The 19,132-nt window shown below is 35.3% G+C and overlaps 1 protein-coding gene across 2 annotated transcripts; it reads left to right on the top strand.

Moving 5' to 3' along the window:
• The first annotated feature begins 7,989 nt into the window (after positions 1–7,989).
• LOC114286725 (transcription factor VOZ1) lies at positions 7,990–14,921 on the top strand. 2 transcript variants are annotated; one of them, XM_028229953.2, is made up of 5 exons: positions 7,990–8,235; positions 8,463–8,701; positions 8,891–9,034; positions 13,285–13,792; positions 13,882–14,921. In XM_028229953.2, exons 2-5 carry the CDS (start codon positions 8,474–8,476, stop codon positions 14,436–14,438), a joined length of 1,437 nt encoding a protein of 478 aa, XP_028085754.2. In that variant the 5' UTR covers positions 7,990–8,235; positions 8,463–8,473; the 3' UTR covers positions 14,439–14,921. The 2 variants fall into 2 exon arrangements, with proteins under 2 accessions (XP_028085754.2, XP_082743917.1); XM_082887791.1 differs by having other exon boundaries at positions 8,009–8,235; positions 13,228–13,792.
• The last annotated feature ends 4,211 nt before the right edge of the window (positions 14,922–19,132 follow it).

Below are 19,132 nucleotides of genomic sequence, written 5' to 3'. Positions count from 1 at the left end.
TAATACTGTAAGTGATTAGTTTTCTTTTTTGTTTTTATTTATTTTTCTTTTTCAGATTCTTATTTTGTTCATAACAAAATAAGAACATATTTTTCTTGGTTTTATATTCTGTTTTGTTTTTTTGTAAACAAATAGACTCTCTCATTTCTTAATCCATTTTTTCAAAGATAGTGAAGAGTGTCTAACAATCTTAAGATAGACTAGTTTCTTCATTGTATTCACAATTCTGATTTTTGTTTCTAATTTTTGTAACTAGAAATATTGTGTTTCTTCTAATTTGTTTTTTGATTTTTGTAATCAGATTTGATGGCTACTGAAATTGGTACACCAAATCCGGTTGTGATACCAACACCAGCTATTGCCCAGAACCCTGTTCAAATGCCTGTGGTACCTGTGAACCATGGAGAAAAAACCAAAAAAATTTAACGGTACAGAGGTTAAGAGATGGCAACAAAAAATGCTATTATATTTGACAACTCTTAATCTTGCTCGGTTTCTCTATGAAGATGTTCTAGCACTTGAAGATGATGAAAATTATTGGCAAGTTGTTGCCGCGGTGGATGCATGGAAGCATTCTGATTTTCTTTGTAGAAATTACATTCTCAATGGTCTAGGCAACATGTTGTATAATGTTTACAGCCCTTTGAAAACAGCAAAAGAGTTATGTGAGACCTTAGAAAAGAAATATAATACAGAGGACGCTGGCATAAAGAAATTTTTTGTCAGTAAATTTCTAGATTTTGTTATGATAGACTCCCAAACGGTTATTTCTCAAGTTCAAAGTCTTTAATTAATTTTGCATAATATTCATGTTGAAGGTATGTCTCTTAGTGAGTCTTTCCAAGTCACTGCTGTTGTGGAAAAATTACCACCGGCTTGGAAATATTTTAAAAATTATTTAAAACATAAATACAAAGTGATGACCATGGATGAGCTTATTGTAAGACTGAGAATTGAGGAAGATAACTGTAAGGCTGAAAAGAGGAATAGTAAAAATCTCAATGAGTCCAAGGCTAATGTAGTGGAATAAGTGTCCAAACCACATAACAAGAAGATGAAGTTTGCTGAAGATGGTCCTAAACAAGGTGACAACAATGGCAATAACAAGTTCAAAGGAAAATGCTATAACTATGGTAAGACTAGACATCGTACCTCTGATTGTTGACACCCTAACAAGTATCACGGAAGTACAAGCAAAAGGACCACCAATCAAGCCAATGTGACAGAAGTCGATTATATCTCTGACGAGGTAAATGACATCAATCTCTCTGTTGTGGTGTCTGAGGCTAATTTGGTTAGAAATCCCAAGGAGTGGTGAGTTGACACTGGGGCAACTCGACACATTTGTGCAGACAAAAAAATGGTCACTATTTATAATGAGGCAGTAAATGGTGAACACCTGTTCATGGGAAATTTATCTACTTCGGTTGTGGCTGGGCAAGGGAAAGTTATCTTGAAGATGACATCAGGGAAGAAACTTACCCTCAACAACATGCTACATGTACCAGACATCCGAAAGAATTTAGTTTCTGATTCTTTGTTAAGTAAAATGGTTTTAGGCTTGTATTTGAGTCTGATAAGTTTGTATTAACAAAGAGTAGAATTTATGTGGGTAAGGGATACATGAACGATGGTCTCTTCAAGTTGAATGTAATAACGGTTGTACCAATATCTATTATTAATAAGAGTAACACATCTTTTGCATATATTCTTGAGTCAAAATTTATGGCATGGTAGATTAGGACATATGGATTTTGATGCTTTGCGTAGACTAATTGGTTTGGATTATATGCCAAAGTTTGAAATTGATCCTAATTACAAATGTGAGATATGTTTAGAAGAAAAACTAACTAAAACTTCATTTAAATCGGTTGAAAGAAAAACCGAACTTCTAGAATTAATTCATGTTGATGTATGTGATTTGAAATTTGTTCAAACTAGAGGAGGCAAAAAGTATTTCATAACATTTATCGATGATTACACAAGATATTGTTATGTATATCTACTTAGAAGTAAAGATGAAACCTTGGGAATGTTTAAACTCTATAAAACTGAAGTTGAAAATCAACATGGTAAAACCATTAAAATGATTAGAAGTGACAAGGGTGGTGAATATGATGCACCTTTAAATGAATTTTGTGCACAACATGACATTATTCACCAAACTACAGCACCTTATTTCCTACAGTAAAATGGAATTGTTGAATAAAAGAATAGAACCCTTAAACAAATGATGAATGCCATGTTACTAAGTTCAGGTTTATCATAGAACTTGTAGGGGGAAAGCAATTTTGTCTGCTAATTATGTCCTCAATAGAGTACCTTACATGAAAACTAATAGCATTCCGTATGAATTATGGAAAGGTCGACCACCTTCTTACAAATACTTAAAAGTATGGGGTGTTGGCAAAGGTAGAAGTTCATGTTCTGAAAAATACTAACATAGGACCAAAAATAGTGGATTGCGTATTTATTGGTTATGCGCATAATAGTAGTGCATATCGGTTTCTAACTTATAAATTAGAAATACCTGATATACGTATGAACACAATTATAGAACCAAGGAATGTTGTGTTTTTTGAATATACTTTTCTTTACAAAAAAGAAAAGGAATTAAGTTTACAAGAAAGAACTTATGATTGTACACAAAGTCAATAAACTAATGACAATCAAACGCAAGAGACTAGTAATGGTCTTGACTAACATGATTTAACTGATGATGAACCAAGACGAAGTAAGAGAGCGAGAATATCAAAATCATTTAGTCCAGATTTTCTGACATGCCTGTTAAAAAATGAGCCTCAATGCTTTAAGGATGCAATGTCATGTAGGTCCTGAAGCACCTTTGTGGAAAGAGGTTGTTAATAGTGAAATTAAATCCATTATGCAAAATCATACTTGGGAATTGGTGGATCTTCTATCCGGTTTTAAATCTCTTGGATATAAATGGATATTTAAGAAAAAAATGAAAGCAGATGGTTTTATAGACAAGTATAAAACAAGACTTGTGATAAAAGGTTATAGACAAAAAGAAAGTCTAGACTATTTGACATATATTCCCCTGTGACAAGAATAGCATCTATCTGCATGCTTATTGCTATAGCAGCATTGTATAATTTAGAGATACATCAAATGGATGTTAAGACAGCTTTCTTAAACGGTGATCTAAATGAAGAGATCTATATGGAGTAACCCGAACGGGTTGTAGTGCCAGGGTAAGAAAAGAAAGTTTGTCGGCTTGTAAAATCTCTTTATGGGTTAAAACAAGCTCCTAAGCAATGAATAAAAAATTTGATCACGCTATGCTTATTAATGGGTTTAAGATAAACGAATGTGACAAGTGTGTCTATGTTAAAAGCACTGACAAATGTTATGTTATCATTTGTCTTTATGTAGATGACATGCTTATCATTGGAAACAATCAAAACATGATCAAATCAACCAAGTAAATGCTGAATAAAAGATTTGATATGAAAGATATGGAAGTCACAGATGTTATATTAGGAATGAAAATTACTAAAACATCTGATGGATATGTATTATCACAATCTCATTATATTGAGAAAATTATTGGTATATATATCAAGGATGATGTGAATGTAACAAGAATACCTGCAGACATCAGTCTTTATTTATCGAAAAATAAAGGTGATACGGTATCTCAGTTAAAATACTTCTAAGTCATCGGAAGTCTAATGTACCTAATGAATTGCACGCATCCTTTATAGCTTATGATGTCAGTAAATTGAGCAGGTACACTAGTAACCCCGAAGAAGACCATTGGAAAGCAATCATTCGGGTTCTTGGATATCTAAGATTTACTCGTGATCATGGTTTGAATTTTACTCAATATCCTACAGTACTAGAAGGTTATTGTGATGTCAGTTGGATATATGATATTAAAGATTCAAAATTTCTAATGGATATGTCTTTACTCTGGGAGGTGCTGTTGTTTCTTGGAAATCTACGAAACAAACATGCATCGTATGATCCACAATGGAATCCGAGTTCATCGCTTTAGATAAAGTAGGAGAAGAAGCAGAATAACTTCGTCACTTCTTAGAAGACATTCCAATGTGGCCAAAACCTGCGCCAGTTATTTGCATTCATTATGATAGTCAATCTGTAATAGGCAAGGTACAAAATCATATGTATAATGGTAAGTCATGACATATTTGTCGTCAACATAGTACCATAAGGCAATTGCTCTCAAGTGGAATAATCTTAATAGATTATATAAAATCTAAAGAGAATATTGCGGATCCGTCAACGAAAGGTTTGGCAAAAGAGCAAGTGTATAGTTCATTGAAGGGGATGTGATTAAGGCCTATTACATAAGAGTCATCATAATAGTAACTCTACTTAGATGGCTGGAGATCCCACGAATAAAGTTCAAAGGGACAACTAAGTTATGGGTGGCTTACCAGAAATCACCAAGGGATTAAAATTCCCTACATATTCCTATGGTGAGAGTGATATTTACAACATGTGTTGTATGCAGAAGTTTAAGGATAAGCTTTGTTTTTAATGATTACTTATATCTTTATATATGCATAAAAATCAAGACGAGTATAAGAGATACTCACAATAAGAATCACATATATGAGTGTTAAATGGGGGCCGGTTCTATGAGAATGAAGAGGCTACATTCTATAAAAACACTTGCGAACAGCTAGGAGCGTTCAAGGTCAAAATGAACACAACCGTGAGAACCACGATGTGTCAGAAGATATTTTGTGTGAAATTTATTATCTTGGCTTACACTAACGACTGAACAATTCAAGTCATCGCGTCCATTGGTTAGCTAGTAAGTCCGATAGGTTATCACTAGGGAAGGGTCAAAGCCGAAAAATCCCTATCCTGATACAAGATATTTTCGATTTATACTCTTTTGACAAATTTTGTATATTGTTGCATTTTCTTTGTCATCAAATTCTATTCATGTGGGGGATTATAAGAAATGGTTTAGAAAAATAGTTTGGCAAAAACATATTTTTCTTAAACCTTGGTCTAATTTTTAGGTGGGACCTATGTGCCAAAGTTGGCGGGTCTATGTTGCAACGCGTTTTTTGCGGCGTAATGATTCACGTCGTATATTTGGTTGCTCAAACTATTGTCGGGTGAATGGGAAATTGATGCCAAAATGAGTTTTATGAAAATGGTATTTTGGTGAAGTTTCCATAAAGGATTGAGTTAAGGTCTGTCCCACATTGCTGTAATGGGCAAACTTGGTGTGGGTTTATAAGCCTTGGGTTTGCATCTTGAGTAGGGCCCCAAGGGGTATCCAAGTTTTGTGGAAGGGTGAGGTTATGGGCAAAGTGTGCTAGACCCATTGAGCCCAAAACAAACACACACGCGCACGCGCACCGCTGTTCGTCCAGTCGGTTGGGCTAGGCTTGGACGTGGGTACGTGGCATGAGGTTGGATTGGGCTTGTCTGGCCCAATGCTTATCTTTTTAGGCAAAAACATTTGAATTTTATTTTTTTTTAAAATTAAATTCTTACTGTTTGTAATTTGAATTTCGGTTTTAAATTTCAAAATTAATTTCGAATTGACCCCAATGTTTCTGAACGTTAGCAATTTGGTTTAATGCACCTGTTCCTGCAAACTAAACAAGTTCTTACTTGTTTAAATTCAACCTGAACAGGTTTTATTTGTTCAAATCTATCCAAACAGGTTTTTACCTGTTTAACTCTGTCTCGAACAGGTTTTTTACCTGTTGAAATCTGTTTTGAAAAGCCACCAGTTCTCTTATAAATAGTCAGTCCCTCATTTGGATTTTACAATCAATTTTTTCGTTCTTGCTTCTGCTATTGCTCTTTGCATTTTGCTGCATTTATTTTCTCTGTGAAAGAGTATATACATAGAGTGTGTTTGCTGTGCAAACAGTTTGTAGTGCTGCTACTGTTCATTGTAGATCATTTCATCTTAGGAGATAAACGTCCATAATCTGTGAGCACCCTAGAGAGGACGAATCTATCTTAAGGAGACAGTGTTGAAGACTAGACTTGATCCAAATATATGAGAAAATAATACTGTAAGTAATTAGTTTTCTTTTTTGTTTTTATTTATTTTTCTTTTTCAGATTCTGTTTTGTTTCTATAACAAAATAAGAATATGTTTTTCTTGGTTTTATATTTCGTTTTGTTTTTTGTAAACAATCTCTCATTTTTGAATCCATTCTTCGAATACAGTGAAAATTGTCTAACATTATAAGGCTGTTTGGGAAGTGAGATTTTAGCCCAATTTAGGATAAAGTCTACAAAAACACAAAATAGGCCAAAATAGTTAATAAGACAAAATGTCACATCAAATCCATAATTACAAATACCACATCTAACTATAAAAAAAATTCAATTATATTTCTAAACACAAAAATTTTATCCTATTATAATAGCCAAAAACTAAAATAGCCTACTAAAATAACAACTTCTCAAACACCCAATATATATATACAAATTCACCCATAAAGAACTTACAAAAATAAGAATTGAGAAACATTCCAGAATAACAAATCAAGAATTCAGTAGAAAACATCACAATTCAAAAACAGAGCGTCATAACTCTTAAATTAAGTTTTATTATTGTTTTAGCTAGTGTGATATTTTTAACTCCTTTAAGCATTGAAGAGCCATGAAAATGATCAGCTAACAAAACCCACAAACAGAAATCAGCAATTTTCAAATTTTAAATCAACAAATTTGTTGAGGGTTTTGGGAGATAAGTTTTTTAGAATGTGGGGGTGTGCATTTAAATGGGTGTAATGTTTTTATAAAAAAAGTTTTAGTATTATTTGGGGAAAGAAATTTTTTTTAAGAGTTTTAAAATTTATAAGTGGGGGTTCAAAGAAATAAGTAGTCCAATATAATTGATGGGTTAAGGTCTCGTTCGACAACTCATTATTTTAATTTAAAAGTTAAAAAGTCACTATGATCTCATTTGGGAATATAGGCTCTGTTTGGAATGATTTCCAAACGAGTTTTCTACTCCCACATTTGAATATGATGTTTGGATATGTATATGGAATTAATTTTCAACAACTCTCCAGAAAACTTTGTTCAAGAGCGTGATTTTTAATTTTTTTTTTTTAAAATTTGGCCTAACCGGTCTTCCCACTAGACGTCACACCGGTCGTCCGGCCGGTTGACCGGAACAGTGCAATTTTTTTTTTTGCAATTGATATTTTAATTTTTATATATTCGAAAAAAATATTTTCCGAATTTTTAAATTTTTTTTATGTGATTTAATAGAATTTTGAGTTGTATGTTTGGTTATTAGATGTAAATTTTTGTATCAAATATCAAATGTCACATCAAAATTTCCCACTCAATTCAAAAATTTTTTCAAAACTTTTTCACTAAACAAATTTTCTACACTCAAATCATAATTCCAAAACTCACAAACTCAAAATACAATTCATACTCTCAAATCAAAGTTAAAAAGCTCTACCAAACGCAACTTATTATTTTAATAAATTTTTAATTTGTTACGAAAAGGTGTGAAAAAAAGTAGAGAGAATGATGTGACAACTTATAATGACTTTTCGACTTTTTAACTAAAATATATAGTTGATAAACGAGATCTAAAAAAACTAAAAAATAAATAATCTATACAAAAAAAATTAAAAATTTCATTTTCTCCCTATTTTTTATTTTAATATTTTCATAAAAAATTAAAAAAACAATCCTAATTGTTTTATTTCAGATTTTAATTAAAAAATTATTAAGGCTAAGTTTGGCAATCCAAAATAAGTACACACTTTTTATCTTTTTATCTTTTTTTCATCACATCATCTCTCTATTTTTCTGCATATCTTTTCATAAAAAGACAAAAAGTACACTTATTTAGGTCATCCCAAACAATTCATAAATTAACCTATTTTCAGACGAGGCAGAATCATACATAAGCACGTGAACATGGAGGTTATAACCGTAATTTAAAGGCAAAGTCAAGGGTATAACCGAGAAATCATATCCAGTATAAATTCTGCTCAAGCTTTTGCCGCGTACACATTGCTTTTTCTGGGTGGAATACAAAAGACGACTCTGCTCTGCATAGAAGAGAAGAGAAGAAGAAAAGAGAAAGGACAGAGTGAAGAGAAGAGACAAGAACAGCACAAACAAACACTCTAACACTCCTCTCTCTCTCTCCCCTCAACTTTCTCTCTCTAACATAAATATACGTAACCACAATCTCTTCTCTCATCGGCTCAGGACTTTCCGGTGTTGAAATTGGTACAAGTGAACACTTTTTCTTTCAATCAATCTTTGGTCCTCAAATTTTTACCATTTTTAGTTTCCTCAGACTTTCCCATTCTGAATCTCTGATTGATGTCTCTAACTCTTGTTTTTTACCCACAATTTCGAATAGTCCTTGTTGAATTGTACGGTTTTCGTCTAATCTAAATTAGGGTTTTGATTGCGAAATTGAGATTGAGACAGTTGAATTGTGGGTTTTGTAGGGTTTGTCGTGATGGGAAAAGGGTCGAAGAGTGGTGGGTGTAAGTCCGCGTCGCATCAGATCTTCAAGGATAGGGCCAAGAATCGCGTGGATGATCTTCAAGGCATGTTCACGGATCTGCAGTCTGCGAGGAAGGAGAGCCGTACGATCGATGTGGCTGTGCTTGAAGAGCAAGTGCATCAGATGCTTCGAGAGTGGAAATCTGAACTCAACGAACCTTCACCAGCTTCTTCTTTGCAGGTTAACATCTTCTGTTTATGCCCTTATGATATATGTATGTATATATGTATGTATGTATATTTGTGTGTAATGCATAATTGTGAATTGTAATGATAATGGGCGGTTGGTTTTCTTATTTTTTATTTTTTTGTTGAATATGTAAATTGTGAGTTGGGTTGTGATTTGGAATAAAAATGCATGATTTTGCAGGGTGGGAGTCTCGGGTCATTTTCGTCGGACATTTATCGGCTTCTGCAACTCTGTGAGGAAGAAGATGATGCGACCAGTGCATTAGCTGCCCCGAAGCCTGAGCCTGATGCCCCAAAAGTTGGGGATAGTACCCGGTTCCAAGAGGTATATAATTTTATATTTTTGTTTTGTTTTGTTTTTTGCACCCATGAATTTGATAAGATATGCAAACACAAAGTTCTGTTTGCTCTAGAATGCCTCTATAATTCTAAGCTATTATTTAAATCTGAATTGTAGGAATTCATGCAAAGTGATGGGCCAAGAATACAATGCAATGTTCCTATTTCCCTGTTGTGTTTAGAAACTGTCTTGTTGCATCAATTTTATGTATTTCTTACTATTTTTCTTTTAGAACCTTACTGCGTTATTTACTTTGTGATATCCTTTAAAATAAATACATGTGATATGGACGTCTTCGTTAGCTTTTTAAAAACTAATACTGTATGTACTTTTGGTTTGAAAGTTAGTTATCCAATAATCTCTCTGCTGTCTATGTCTGTATCTGTCTATATCCTTGTCTCTCTGTCTCTCTTATTGTCAGTGTGCTTGATATTCTCTTCGATAGTTTGGTAGGAAGATGCATGGGTGATGCAATGGTTAGGTGCAACTTGGATTATCAGTATATCACTGTTGTCATTATATATATATATATGCTTGTTTGGGAATTGGCTTTTTAGTGGTTTTTTTACGAAAAGACATGCAAAAAATTAGAGAGTGATTTGACAACTTGTATTTCTTTTTTGGCTAAAATGTTTGGTTCCCAAACATGAACACTTTCCTTCATTCAAAGCGTGTCCATTTTAGCCAACTTCTACTGTCCGTTATTGCTTGTCAAGCTTTTGACTGGTGTTGTGTTCGTGTTCGAAAACGTGTTTATGCATATCTCTTTGAATATCTTTTTGAGTATGATACCCTGCAATCTTTGGCAGTAGATGAAATTTTGTAACCTGTGTTGCATTGACAAGTTGTAATATAATTTCCTCTGTCCATATCATGTTTGTGCCTGTCCCTCTGTTTGTCTGTGATTGGTTATTCACTTACTCTTTTAGGGATTTTTTATATAATGATCTATAACCGACGGAATGGTTGGTGATCTTTGAATATATCCATTGTCATTATACATATAAATTTTAGAACTTTCCTCCATGTGTCACTCATTTCCTTTTTGGCTCTCTTAATATCTATTATTGCTTATCAAGCTTTTGAATGGGCCTTATCATTGTGGTCTATATGGTCTATAACATGTATTTATATCTTGTTGAAGATCATTTTGAGTTAGGATACCCTGTAATTTTTTGGTAGTGCATAAGTTTTATTTTATTTTTTCTACCTAGGTGACGTAATTAAATTGTTATGTAATGTCCTATATATGATTTTTATTGATTTATTGATTTACTTGGAATATTTTTAACCTCTTACCCATATTATGGAACATTTCTTTTTGTTAGAGCATCTTTGATATGATGGAATGGATTGGAATGACCTAAGTGGAAATAGCCATTTCATTAGAATGACTATTCCAATAAAAGTGGGAAAACCTATTCCTTTCTCACACCAAAGAAATAGGCATTCAGTTCCATCATGAAATCACTCCAAAACAATGTTTGTTGGACTCCTCTCTGTTGGCTACCACCACTATCCCCTTTTTGTATCACCTCCACCCTTTGCAACACCACTACTACCACCGCCACAACCACTGCCACCTTAGTACCACCACCATAGCCATCACCACTAGCACCATCATCCTACTACAAACGCCACCGCCAACAGTTACCACCACCACCACCACCACCACCACCACCACCACCACTACCATCCTATTACCATCGCTACCACCATTACCCACAACCACAACTTACCACCACTGCAACTGCCATTTTACCACCACCACCGCAGCTGCCACAACCATCATCCTACTACCCCACCTCCCCCTACTATCACCACCCTACCACTACAACCACCACCGCCATCCTACCAACATTGCTACCTACCACCACTAGTACCACCCTACCACTCCCATCAACCCTACAGCCACAACCTATGAAGCACAAATACAAACACACGACATGAACGTGACATGACACAGACATGCCACATGACATTTTTATAACAATTAGGACACCAAAAAAGAATATGTTAAATAAAATGTACATAAATATGTGTTGTAAATTCATATATAAAAAATAACATTATTTCAATCAAATTAGGGATAAAAATACGCACGTATAACACATGCATGTCACGACAAATATAACAAAGAAAAGAGAGTACACAGTTATAATTGAGAGGAGAGTAATACCACAGTTATAACAGAGTACTCAAGGCCACTAGTGTATAAGTATCCGCGACAACTTAGAGAGAAGAAGAATAGCACTACTAACAGTGCCCAAGAAACTAACAATACCCACAATATTAGAGAGGGAGAAAAGAGAGGATTTGTGATATAGCTTTAGACAACCTTCAATTTCAGTGGGCTTAGGGCTTATGAAAAAAGAAATCATGTTGACTGTTTGAAAAAAAATATAAAAAAATTATTTGGTCAAATGAAGAGAGAAATGAGGAAATTGGAGAGTCCTCCTCCTCTAATGTTGATGACCCCCATTCTCTTTTCTTATGTCCTTTGTGTATTGACTGATGATTCTCTTTTCTTATGTCCTTTGTATATCGACTGATGATAAAGCATTCAAATGAGCTTGGGGCTTCAGATTTGGGCTTTTTGTATAGGTTTTTTCATATTACAACTTGACTCCACTGTTATTTTTTACAGTTTCAAAAATGGCCTAGCTTGTCTCGTACTCTTATAACGTGGCCACTAGCATGTCTGATGTCTTTGTTATACGGTCTTGGGTCCAAAAGCTAGCTATTAAGGTGAGGGTTCCCTCACGCTTATATGCTTAATATTACTTTAGTACTTAGGCAATGCGAGACTTCACTTCACACCCTCCCTCATGCCTAGCTTGTTCACTCAACAGTACCTGTGGCGTGCAGGCCTGGGGCACGTACCCTACCCATTCATGTGTATTTTTGCTCTGATACCGTGTTACACAGTCTTGGGTAGAACTCACCTCAAAAGCTAGCTATTAAGGTGAGGGTGTCCTTATACTTATATACTTAATATTGCTTTAGTACTTAGGAATGTGGGACTTTGCTTCACAGTCCATCATGTTTGCACAAAAAAATAAAATAAAATATTTAGACACCTTTATAGGGACGTGTTTGACACGTGTTCGGAGCGTGTCCATGTCGAAGACATCTCGGACACTGATAAATGAGGCTGAAAGAGGTGTTCGTGCTTCATAGACCACATCCACCACCACCATCCTACCACCACCACCACTACCACCACCACCACCAACACCCTTGCCACTTAAGCACCATCATCACCATTGTCACTTCACTACCATCGCCATCCTACCACCATTACCACCCTATTAGCATTGCGACCACCACGATGACTGCCACCGCTGCCTCTGCTACCACCATCAACGCCACCATACCACAACATGCCACCATCACCACCCCATCACTACCACCCGCACCATCATCTATAGGTATTTGGTTTGGTTGTTAATAGTTTGATTAAAAAATAAAAAAAGAAAGGGAGAAAAATCTCTCATGTTCATTCCATTAACTTAGTAGGCATAATTAAACATGAGAATGAGATCTCATTCCATTTCTACTTCATTCCATGTTGGTAATCAAACAATTGAATGGGAATGGGCATTCCATTCGATTCCATTCAACCTTGTATTCCGTCCTCACTGTCATTCCATTCCTGTGTACCAAACATAGCTTTAGTTGTTTTAGGTTTCTACTTCCGCATTTGCATACTATAATAAATTTGTATGCATCATAATCTCCATCATCTGTTTTTATCTATGCTTAGGCCCCATTTGGGAACTTACGTTTGTAGCCAAAAAGTCATTATAAGTTTTCACATTACTCTATCTACTCTTTGCACGTCTTTTTATAAAAAGTCAAAAAACCAACTAAAATAGCTAACTCCCAAATGGAGCCTTATTGTGTGCTTAGTTTCCCTTTCGTAAATTTATTTCTTTCCATTTTTTTTTTTTTTTTCATTTCTAAACTTCATTTCTCATTATTCTACCACCAACTTTGCTTTATATGAAGTTCCACCTGCAGGGGTCTATTTCACAAGACTTTTGAAACTTTGAGCCCTCTTATTTCGTTTCCTTGTCCGGTTAAAAAAAATAAAAATGGATGTTATTTATTTTTCTCCTTCAAGCGATCTCTTTCTATTTTTATCTGATTTAATGAATTTTTTCTCTTAAGAAAAGTTTGCGAGGGTCGTGCATAGATTCTTGCTGAGAATTTGTGCAATGGATTTGCTGCAGGGCTTCATGAATCAGGGGCACGATGGACAAGATTTCCACCTGGTTGATCAATGCAAAGGCTCTCCTTCAGTAGTTCAAAACATGGGAGTTAATACCTTAGGGTTTCCTTCTCAGTTGGACTACCATGCATATGATTTACATCAAGACCTTGAGCAGAACTTCTTCTCTGATTTTGACGGTACTACTGTTTTGTACGAAGAGGAAGCTATGCATCATCCTGGCTTTTTGCCAAACATTTGCCCTCCACCTTCTGCTTTCTTGGGACCAAAATGTGCACTTTGGGATTGTCCCAGGCCTGCTCAAGGATTGGATTATTGCAGTAGTTTTCATGCAGCACTTGCATTGAATGAAGGCCCACCTGGTATGTCTCCTGTTCTGCGACCTGGGGGCATTGGCCTGAAAGACGGTCTGCTTTTTGCCGCTCTTAGTGCAAAAGCACAGGGAAAAGAGGTTGGTATTCCAGAATGTGAGGGGGCTGCGACTGCGAAGTCACCATGGAATGCTCCTGGTAAGTTCTCTCTCTCTCTCTCTCTCTCTCTCTCTCTCTGCTAAGTTGTGTGGAACTTGTGTAATTATTATTGCAATTGGCTATTGCAGAGCTCTTTGATCTTAGAGTCCTTGAGATTGAAACAATTAGGGAGTGGCTCTTTTTTGATAAGCCTCGAAGAGCATTCGAGAGTGGGAATAGAAAGCAACGATCACTGCCAGATTATAATGGACGCGGTTGGCACGAGTCAAGGAAGCAAGTGATGAATGAATTTGGAGGGCTGAAGAGATCTTATTACATGGATCCCCAACCTAGGAAAGATTTTGAGTGGCACCTTTATGAATATGAGATCAATAAATGTGATGCTTGTGCCTTGTATAGGCTGGAATTCAAGCTTCTTGATGGGAAGAAGAGTACAAAAGGTAAAATAACAAATGTTTCACTTGCTGATCTGCAGAAACAGATGGGAAGGCTCACTGCTGAGTTTCCCTCAGATAACAAGCGATCTGTGAAGGGGAGGACAAAGGCTTCTTTGAAGGACGGTGTTGGAAATATTTATTCTGGTCCAAACCGAGTGGTCCCGCCTACAAGCGAAGGGTTTGATTATGGAACAGGTGCACCCTATGACTATCTTGTTGACAATTTAAATGGGTATTACTTGACATAGTTGAAGAAACTTGATTGCACAAGGAATAAGCAGCATATTGTCGGTCTAGTTTACAACCCACCAAACTGTTTCACTATCCCTTAGGCAATGGTTGCATCAATGTTTTTTTTCGCGCGATATCATCCAGTTTTCAGTCTCTTGCCAATCCAACCTTGTTTTTTCACAAGAGGGTTTTGTGCAGCAATACATCAGACTGTTTTCGCTGCCGGAGCTTATTCTAACTGCTGGAAGATGATTACAGACGTTAAATTTGAATGTTCTTATGTTATTTTCTTAACCATTTGTGCTTTGGAATCTATAAACCATGTAGAAGTGTTTTTCAGAATTGTTATGGAGGGTGCACAATTGTAACATCTTCCAAACCTTTTTTGGGTTTTAAGACTTTGATCTAGTTATCTAGGAGGGACATAGTTCATATGATAGATAGTATAAACAATATGTAACTTCTTGTTGCTGGGTATATAAAATGCTTATTTGGAGTTAGTTTGGTTATCAATGAAATATGTAAATGATTAATACTGTTGCAATTTTATCTTTATTTTTCATTTTTGCTGTTAGCCAACAACGATTGGTAAATTTCAGTCAATGTGACGTCAAAAATCATGTTCCTTCATTTTCTGCCCTCTTATATGGGGGGCTTCTAACTACACATTTTAAATTTGTCACTATAACCACTTTATATATTGTAATAGTTGTACACTATGAAGTTCTGGTTGAAATTATGCCAATAACTAGTTATAATGTGGTTGAGTTATGATACAATGTCGAATTACGATCGAGTTATTACAGTTGCTATATAATGTGCTTAAATCATGATTTTAAGCACTTATTGTTGTTTATAAATTTATTGGGTTAATTTTACGTATCTCTTTTGAAGTTTCTGATATACAATGGCTTTTCATCTGAACTTTGAAATAACACTGCCTTCCCTCGTTAGACTTGGAGTCAAAAATATGATTTACTCTTACCCTCGCAAAATTAAATTTTTGTCATAATATATTTATGTCCAAACAAAGACATTAAATTTTTTCCTTCATTGAATTTGTGACCAAACAACCCAACTCATCTCTCTTCCCACCAATTTCCATCACTTTGAGGTCTTGATGTTGAAGAAAAGAGAAGATAGAATCCAGTTGAAATTGAAAGCTATTGCCAATCAAAAGGTCAACGAACTCCACCCAACGCCTCCAACTCCACTGTACACTGCCCACTACTTTTCAAGGGCCCATCCCCCACCCAACCCTCTGAACTATCCCTACTCCATCTAGCCACACTTCCCATCAACCAAAATCCACAAACCAGACCAAGCACACAAAGAACCCCAGCACCACGACCTCCGCAAAGCAATTCAGTGTTGAGCCACACCACAAACCCAGCACCAAAATCCATACTCGTAGCTTCTCACCACCTTTAAACCGTAAAATGTCAACTATATAACATATATATATGCACACAGAAATTAAGAAAAATTAGTGAAACAAAACAAAATCAATGCCAGAGAGTGGTGATTATAGCTGTGGAGGAGAGGTGGTGAGATGAAGATGAGAGAAGATAGAGAGGGACAAAGGGACCTTGGTTGGGGTGGGAGGGAAGTGATTTGGGTGGAGGGGAATGGGGTGGTTCGATGGCGGTGGCAAGAGAAGAGGTGGTAGTGCTACTGCTAGAGGAGTTGATCGTGGTGCCATTGTCGGCGGAGGAAGGATATAGGAAAAGAGGGAGGGGGAAGAGAAGAAGAAAATGGTCTGTTTGTAATGATTATATTGGAGTTGTTTGTTTTGGTTATGAGAATACAATGGGTTGGAGCATTGGTTGTTATGAAGCACGGATACGGACACGGATACGGGCACGTGACACGATACGAACATGTGAATATTTAAATTTTTAAAAAATGAGAAACGCGACACGTTGATGACACGCTCAATATATATTTATATATATATTTATTCTATGTAAAATTAAAATATACATTATTTTTACTTTTATTATTTATTTTAATATCAAATATCATTCATAAATTATTTTTTTTACAAATAAAAATAATTAATGTTTAACAAACAAAAATATTAAAAAAAGTAAAAGAGGGGAAAAAAAAAGGATTTTTTTGTTACTAAAAATAAAATAGGTAAAAAAAAAAAAGAAAATGAGAGAGACGACAGACAGTCAAACACAAAGAAGAGGAGAGAAAGAGAGAGTTGAACAAAGAAGCAAGAGAAAGAGAATCGAACAGAGAAAGAGGGAGAGACGAACACAGCAAGAGAGAGAGAGAGAGAGAGAGAGACGAAAAAACAAAGATTTGAAGAAGATGAACAAGTTCGAGGAAGACGAATAGAGAGCACCGAGTCAAACACACAGATTGGAAGAACACACCTCGATCTAGCCTCGATCTAGGGCTTCAGCAGGCTTTTCACCATTTCTCTTTCTATGTCTCTATCTTTGTCTCTGTCTTTAATTGTTAGGGTTTCTCTCTCTCTCTCTCTCTCTCTCTCTCTCTCTCTCCAATGGGGTAGGGTTTTTGTCTCCAATGTGTCCATAACGTGTCCGAGAGTGTCTGGCTGCAAAAAAAAGAAAAGAAAAAGGGAGACACATTAGGTAAAGTGTCCGATACGTATCCACCGCGTATTCGATGCATGTCTGTGTCCGATATGTGTTGGACACCCATACGTTGCTTTCGGAGAGTTGTCTGTGTTTCATGGGTTGGTTGATAAGAAGGGTTAAATTTTGAGATGCATAAACATGTTAGGTAATGGAAGTGCGGAGGTTTATGTATATTGTTATTAAAAATAGTGGAGGATAGTGTAAATTTAAAAACTTCAAGAGTGGTCCATGTAGTTAGCCCTAATCTATTTTAACTTGGGGTAGGGTGGGTCTTCATCCAGTCGAGTCAGGCCGGGCCGTGCCGTGCCGAGTTGGGTTTGGGCTGAACCGACACTATATAATAAAGAATTTTGTGTCTACCTAAGCCCTGCTTACCTTAACATCGGACTTTATCATTTGCCCAAGCTTGACCCAAAAAATAATTATAAATCTCAAATCAACTCATCAGGCTATATGTTAAATTTTTTTTAAAAAATTTCATAATTAAATTCAATCAAATATTATATTTCTTAAATAAATATACTGACATCAATATAAATTGAAAAATTTTGTATATAAATTGAAGGATTTCTTAAATAAGCTAAATCACACATCACCACAAATGTAAGTTTCTAATAAACAAAGATAAAGTCTAAATCCCAACAAAAAATATACATTTTATTATATTATAAATAATTAATTTAATAGAGAGCCTGACCGAGCCAGGTTGAAAGTATAAATCCCAAGCCCAATCCATTAATATATCAAGGCTGAAAATGTTGCTTAGCTCAGCGCTATGGGTTAAAATAATATTTCTAAACCCTCAAAAAATAGGACTGGATCGGATGGGCCAACGGGGCAATGTCCACCCCTACTTGCGGAGAAGTTATTGGGTAGTCTTGGAGCATTGCTCCATACCATTCATTGAAGGAGAAGTGTCCTTTTGTCTCCAAAAAAGAGACAATTGGGGGTGTTTGGTGGGGCTTTTTTGAGCCAGCTTATGGCTTCTGGCTTTTAAAAAGTTATTTTAGACTGTTTGGTTAAACTTATTTCAAACAGCTTCTGATTCTAACAACTTATTTTAAGTCAAAAAAGCTGATTCTGAGAAGCTGCTCACCCCTTGCTTCTGATTATCAGCTTCTGCTGTTGACATATTAATTCACAGTTATACTCTTAGATTTTTTTATTTTTTATTTTTTTAAAAATAGAAAAAGACCCAAATGGACTATAAAATATTATTATTATTTTTTATGAAAAATGTAGACAAATAGTGAATAATAAAAAATAAAAATTAATTGAAAAAGTTACTTCACAACTTATTTAACAAACACTACACAGCAACTTAAATCTATAATCCAACAGCTATACCAAACAGATTAACAGCTTCTGATTAAAGTCATAATCTATAATCTGTTAAGCTATAATTTATAATCTGTTTTAACAGCTACACCAAACAGCACCAAAATGATGGTGGGTTCCACTGTTTCAACCAATAAAAATCAAGTTGGAGCACAAAATCACCATGCCCTAGGAACAAAACATAATTTTCCCTACTTGGAGGGAGGGGAAGAGAGTGGCGGAATGGACTTGGGGTCATTGTTGTGTGTGCTGCGCAGCGCTGACTATTGTGCGGCCCATGTGATTTATTTTAAGTTCTATTTTGATAATCTAAACTGTTCAAATTTTAAGAACACATTGAGAAGAATATATCTGTAAAAAAATCAAGTTGAATGGATTACATTTGTATATATAAAAAATAAATATGTATATATCAAACTGAATACAAATATAATTTGATAAAAGGTTATCAATATCCGATCAACTTGATTTTTTATAAGTATATTCTTCTCAATATTTTTTAAAATTTAAACAGTTTAAATCGTCAAAATAAGACTCAAAACGAGTCTCATAAGCCGCACTGTACATTACATACAACAGTGACGCCATGTCCTGGGTGGATAGGCGATATTAGGGATTGCAATCCCCCTCCCCCCCTTTTTTTTTTCTTGTTTTTTTGTTTTTTTTTTTGTTTTGTTTTTTTTTAACACGAATCATCCTACAATATCTCTATCTTTGTTAGAGTTTAAACCTTCAACTATTGTGGGAGTGTTGAAGTCATG

Source organism: Camellia sinensis, chromosome 9, assembly GCF_055761805.1.
Source record: "Camellia sinensis isolate YWXY chromosome 9, ASM5576180v1, whole genome shotgun sequence".
Taxonomy (NCBI): Eukaryota; Viridiplantae; Streptophyta; class Magnoliopsida; order Ericales; family Theaceae; genus Camellia; species Camellia sinensis.
The sequence above is the reverse complement of the archived record's forward strand: the minus strand, read 5'-3'. Positions and strand labels throughout refer to the sequence as shown.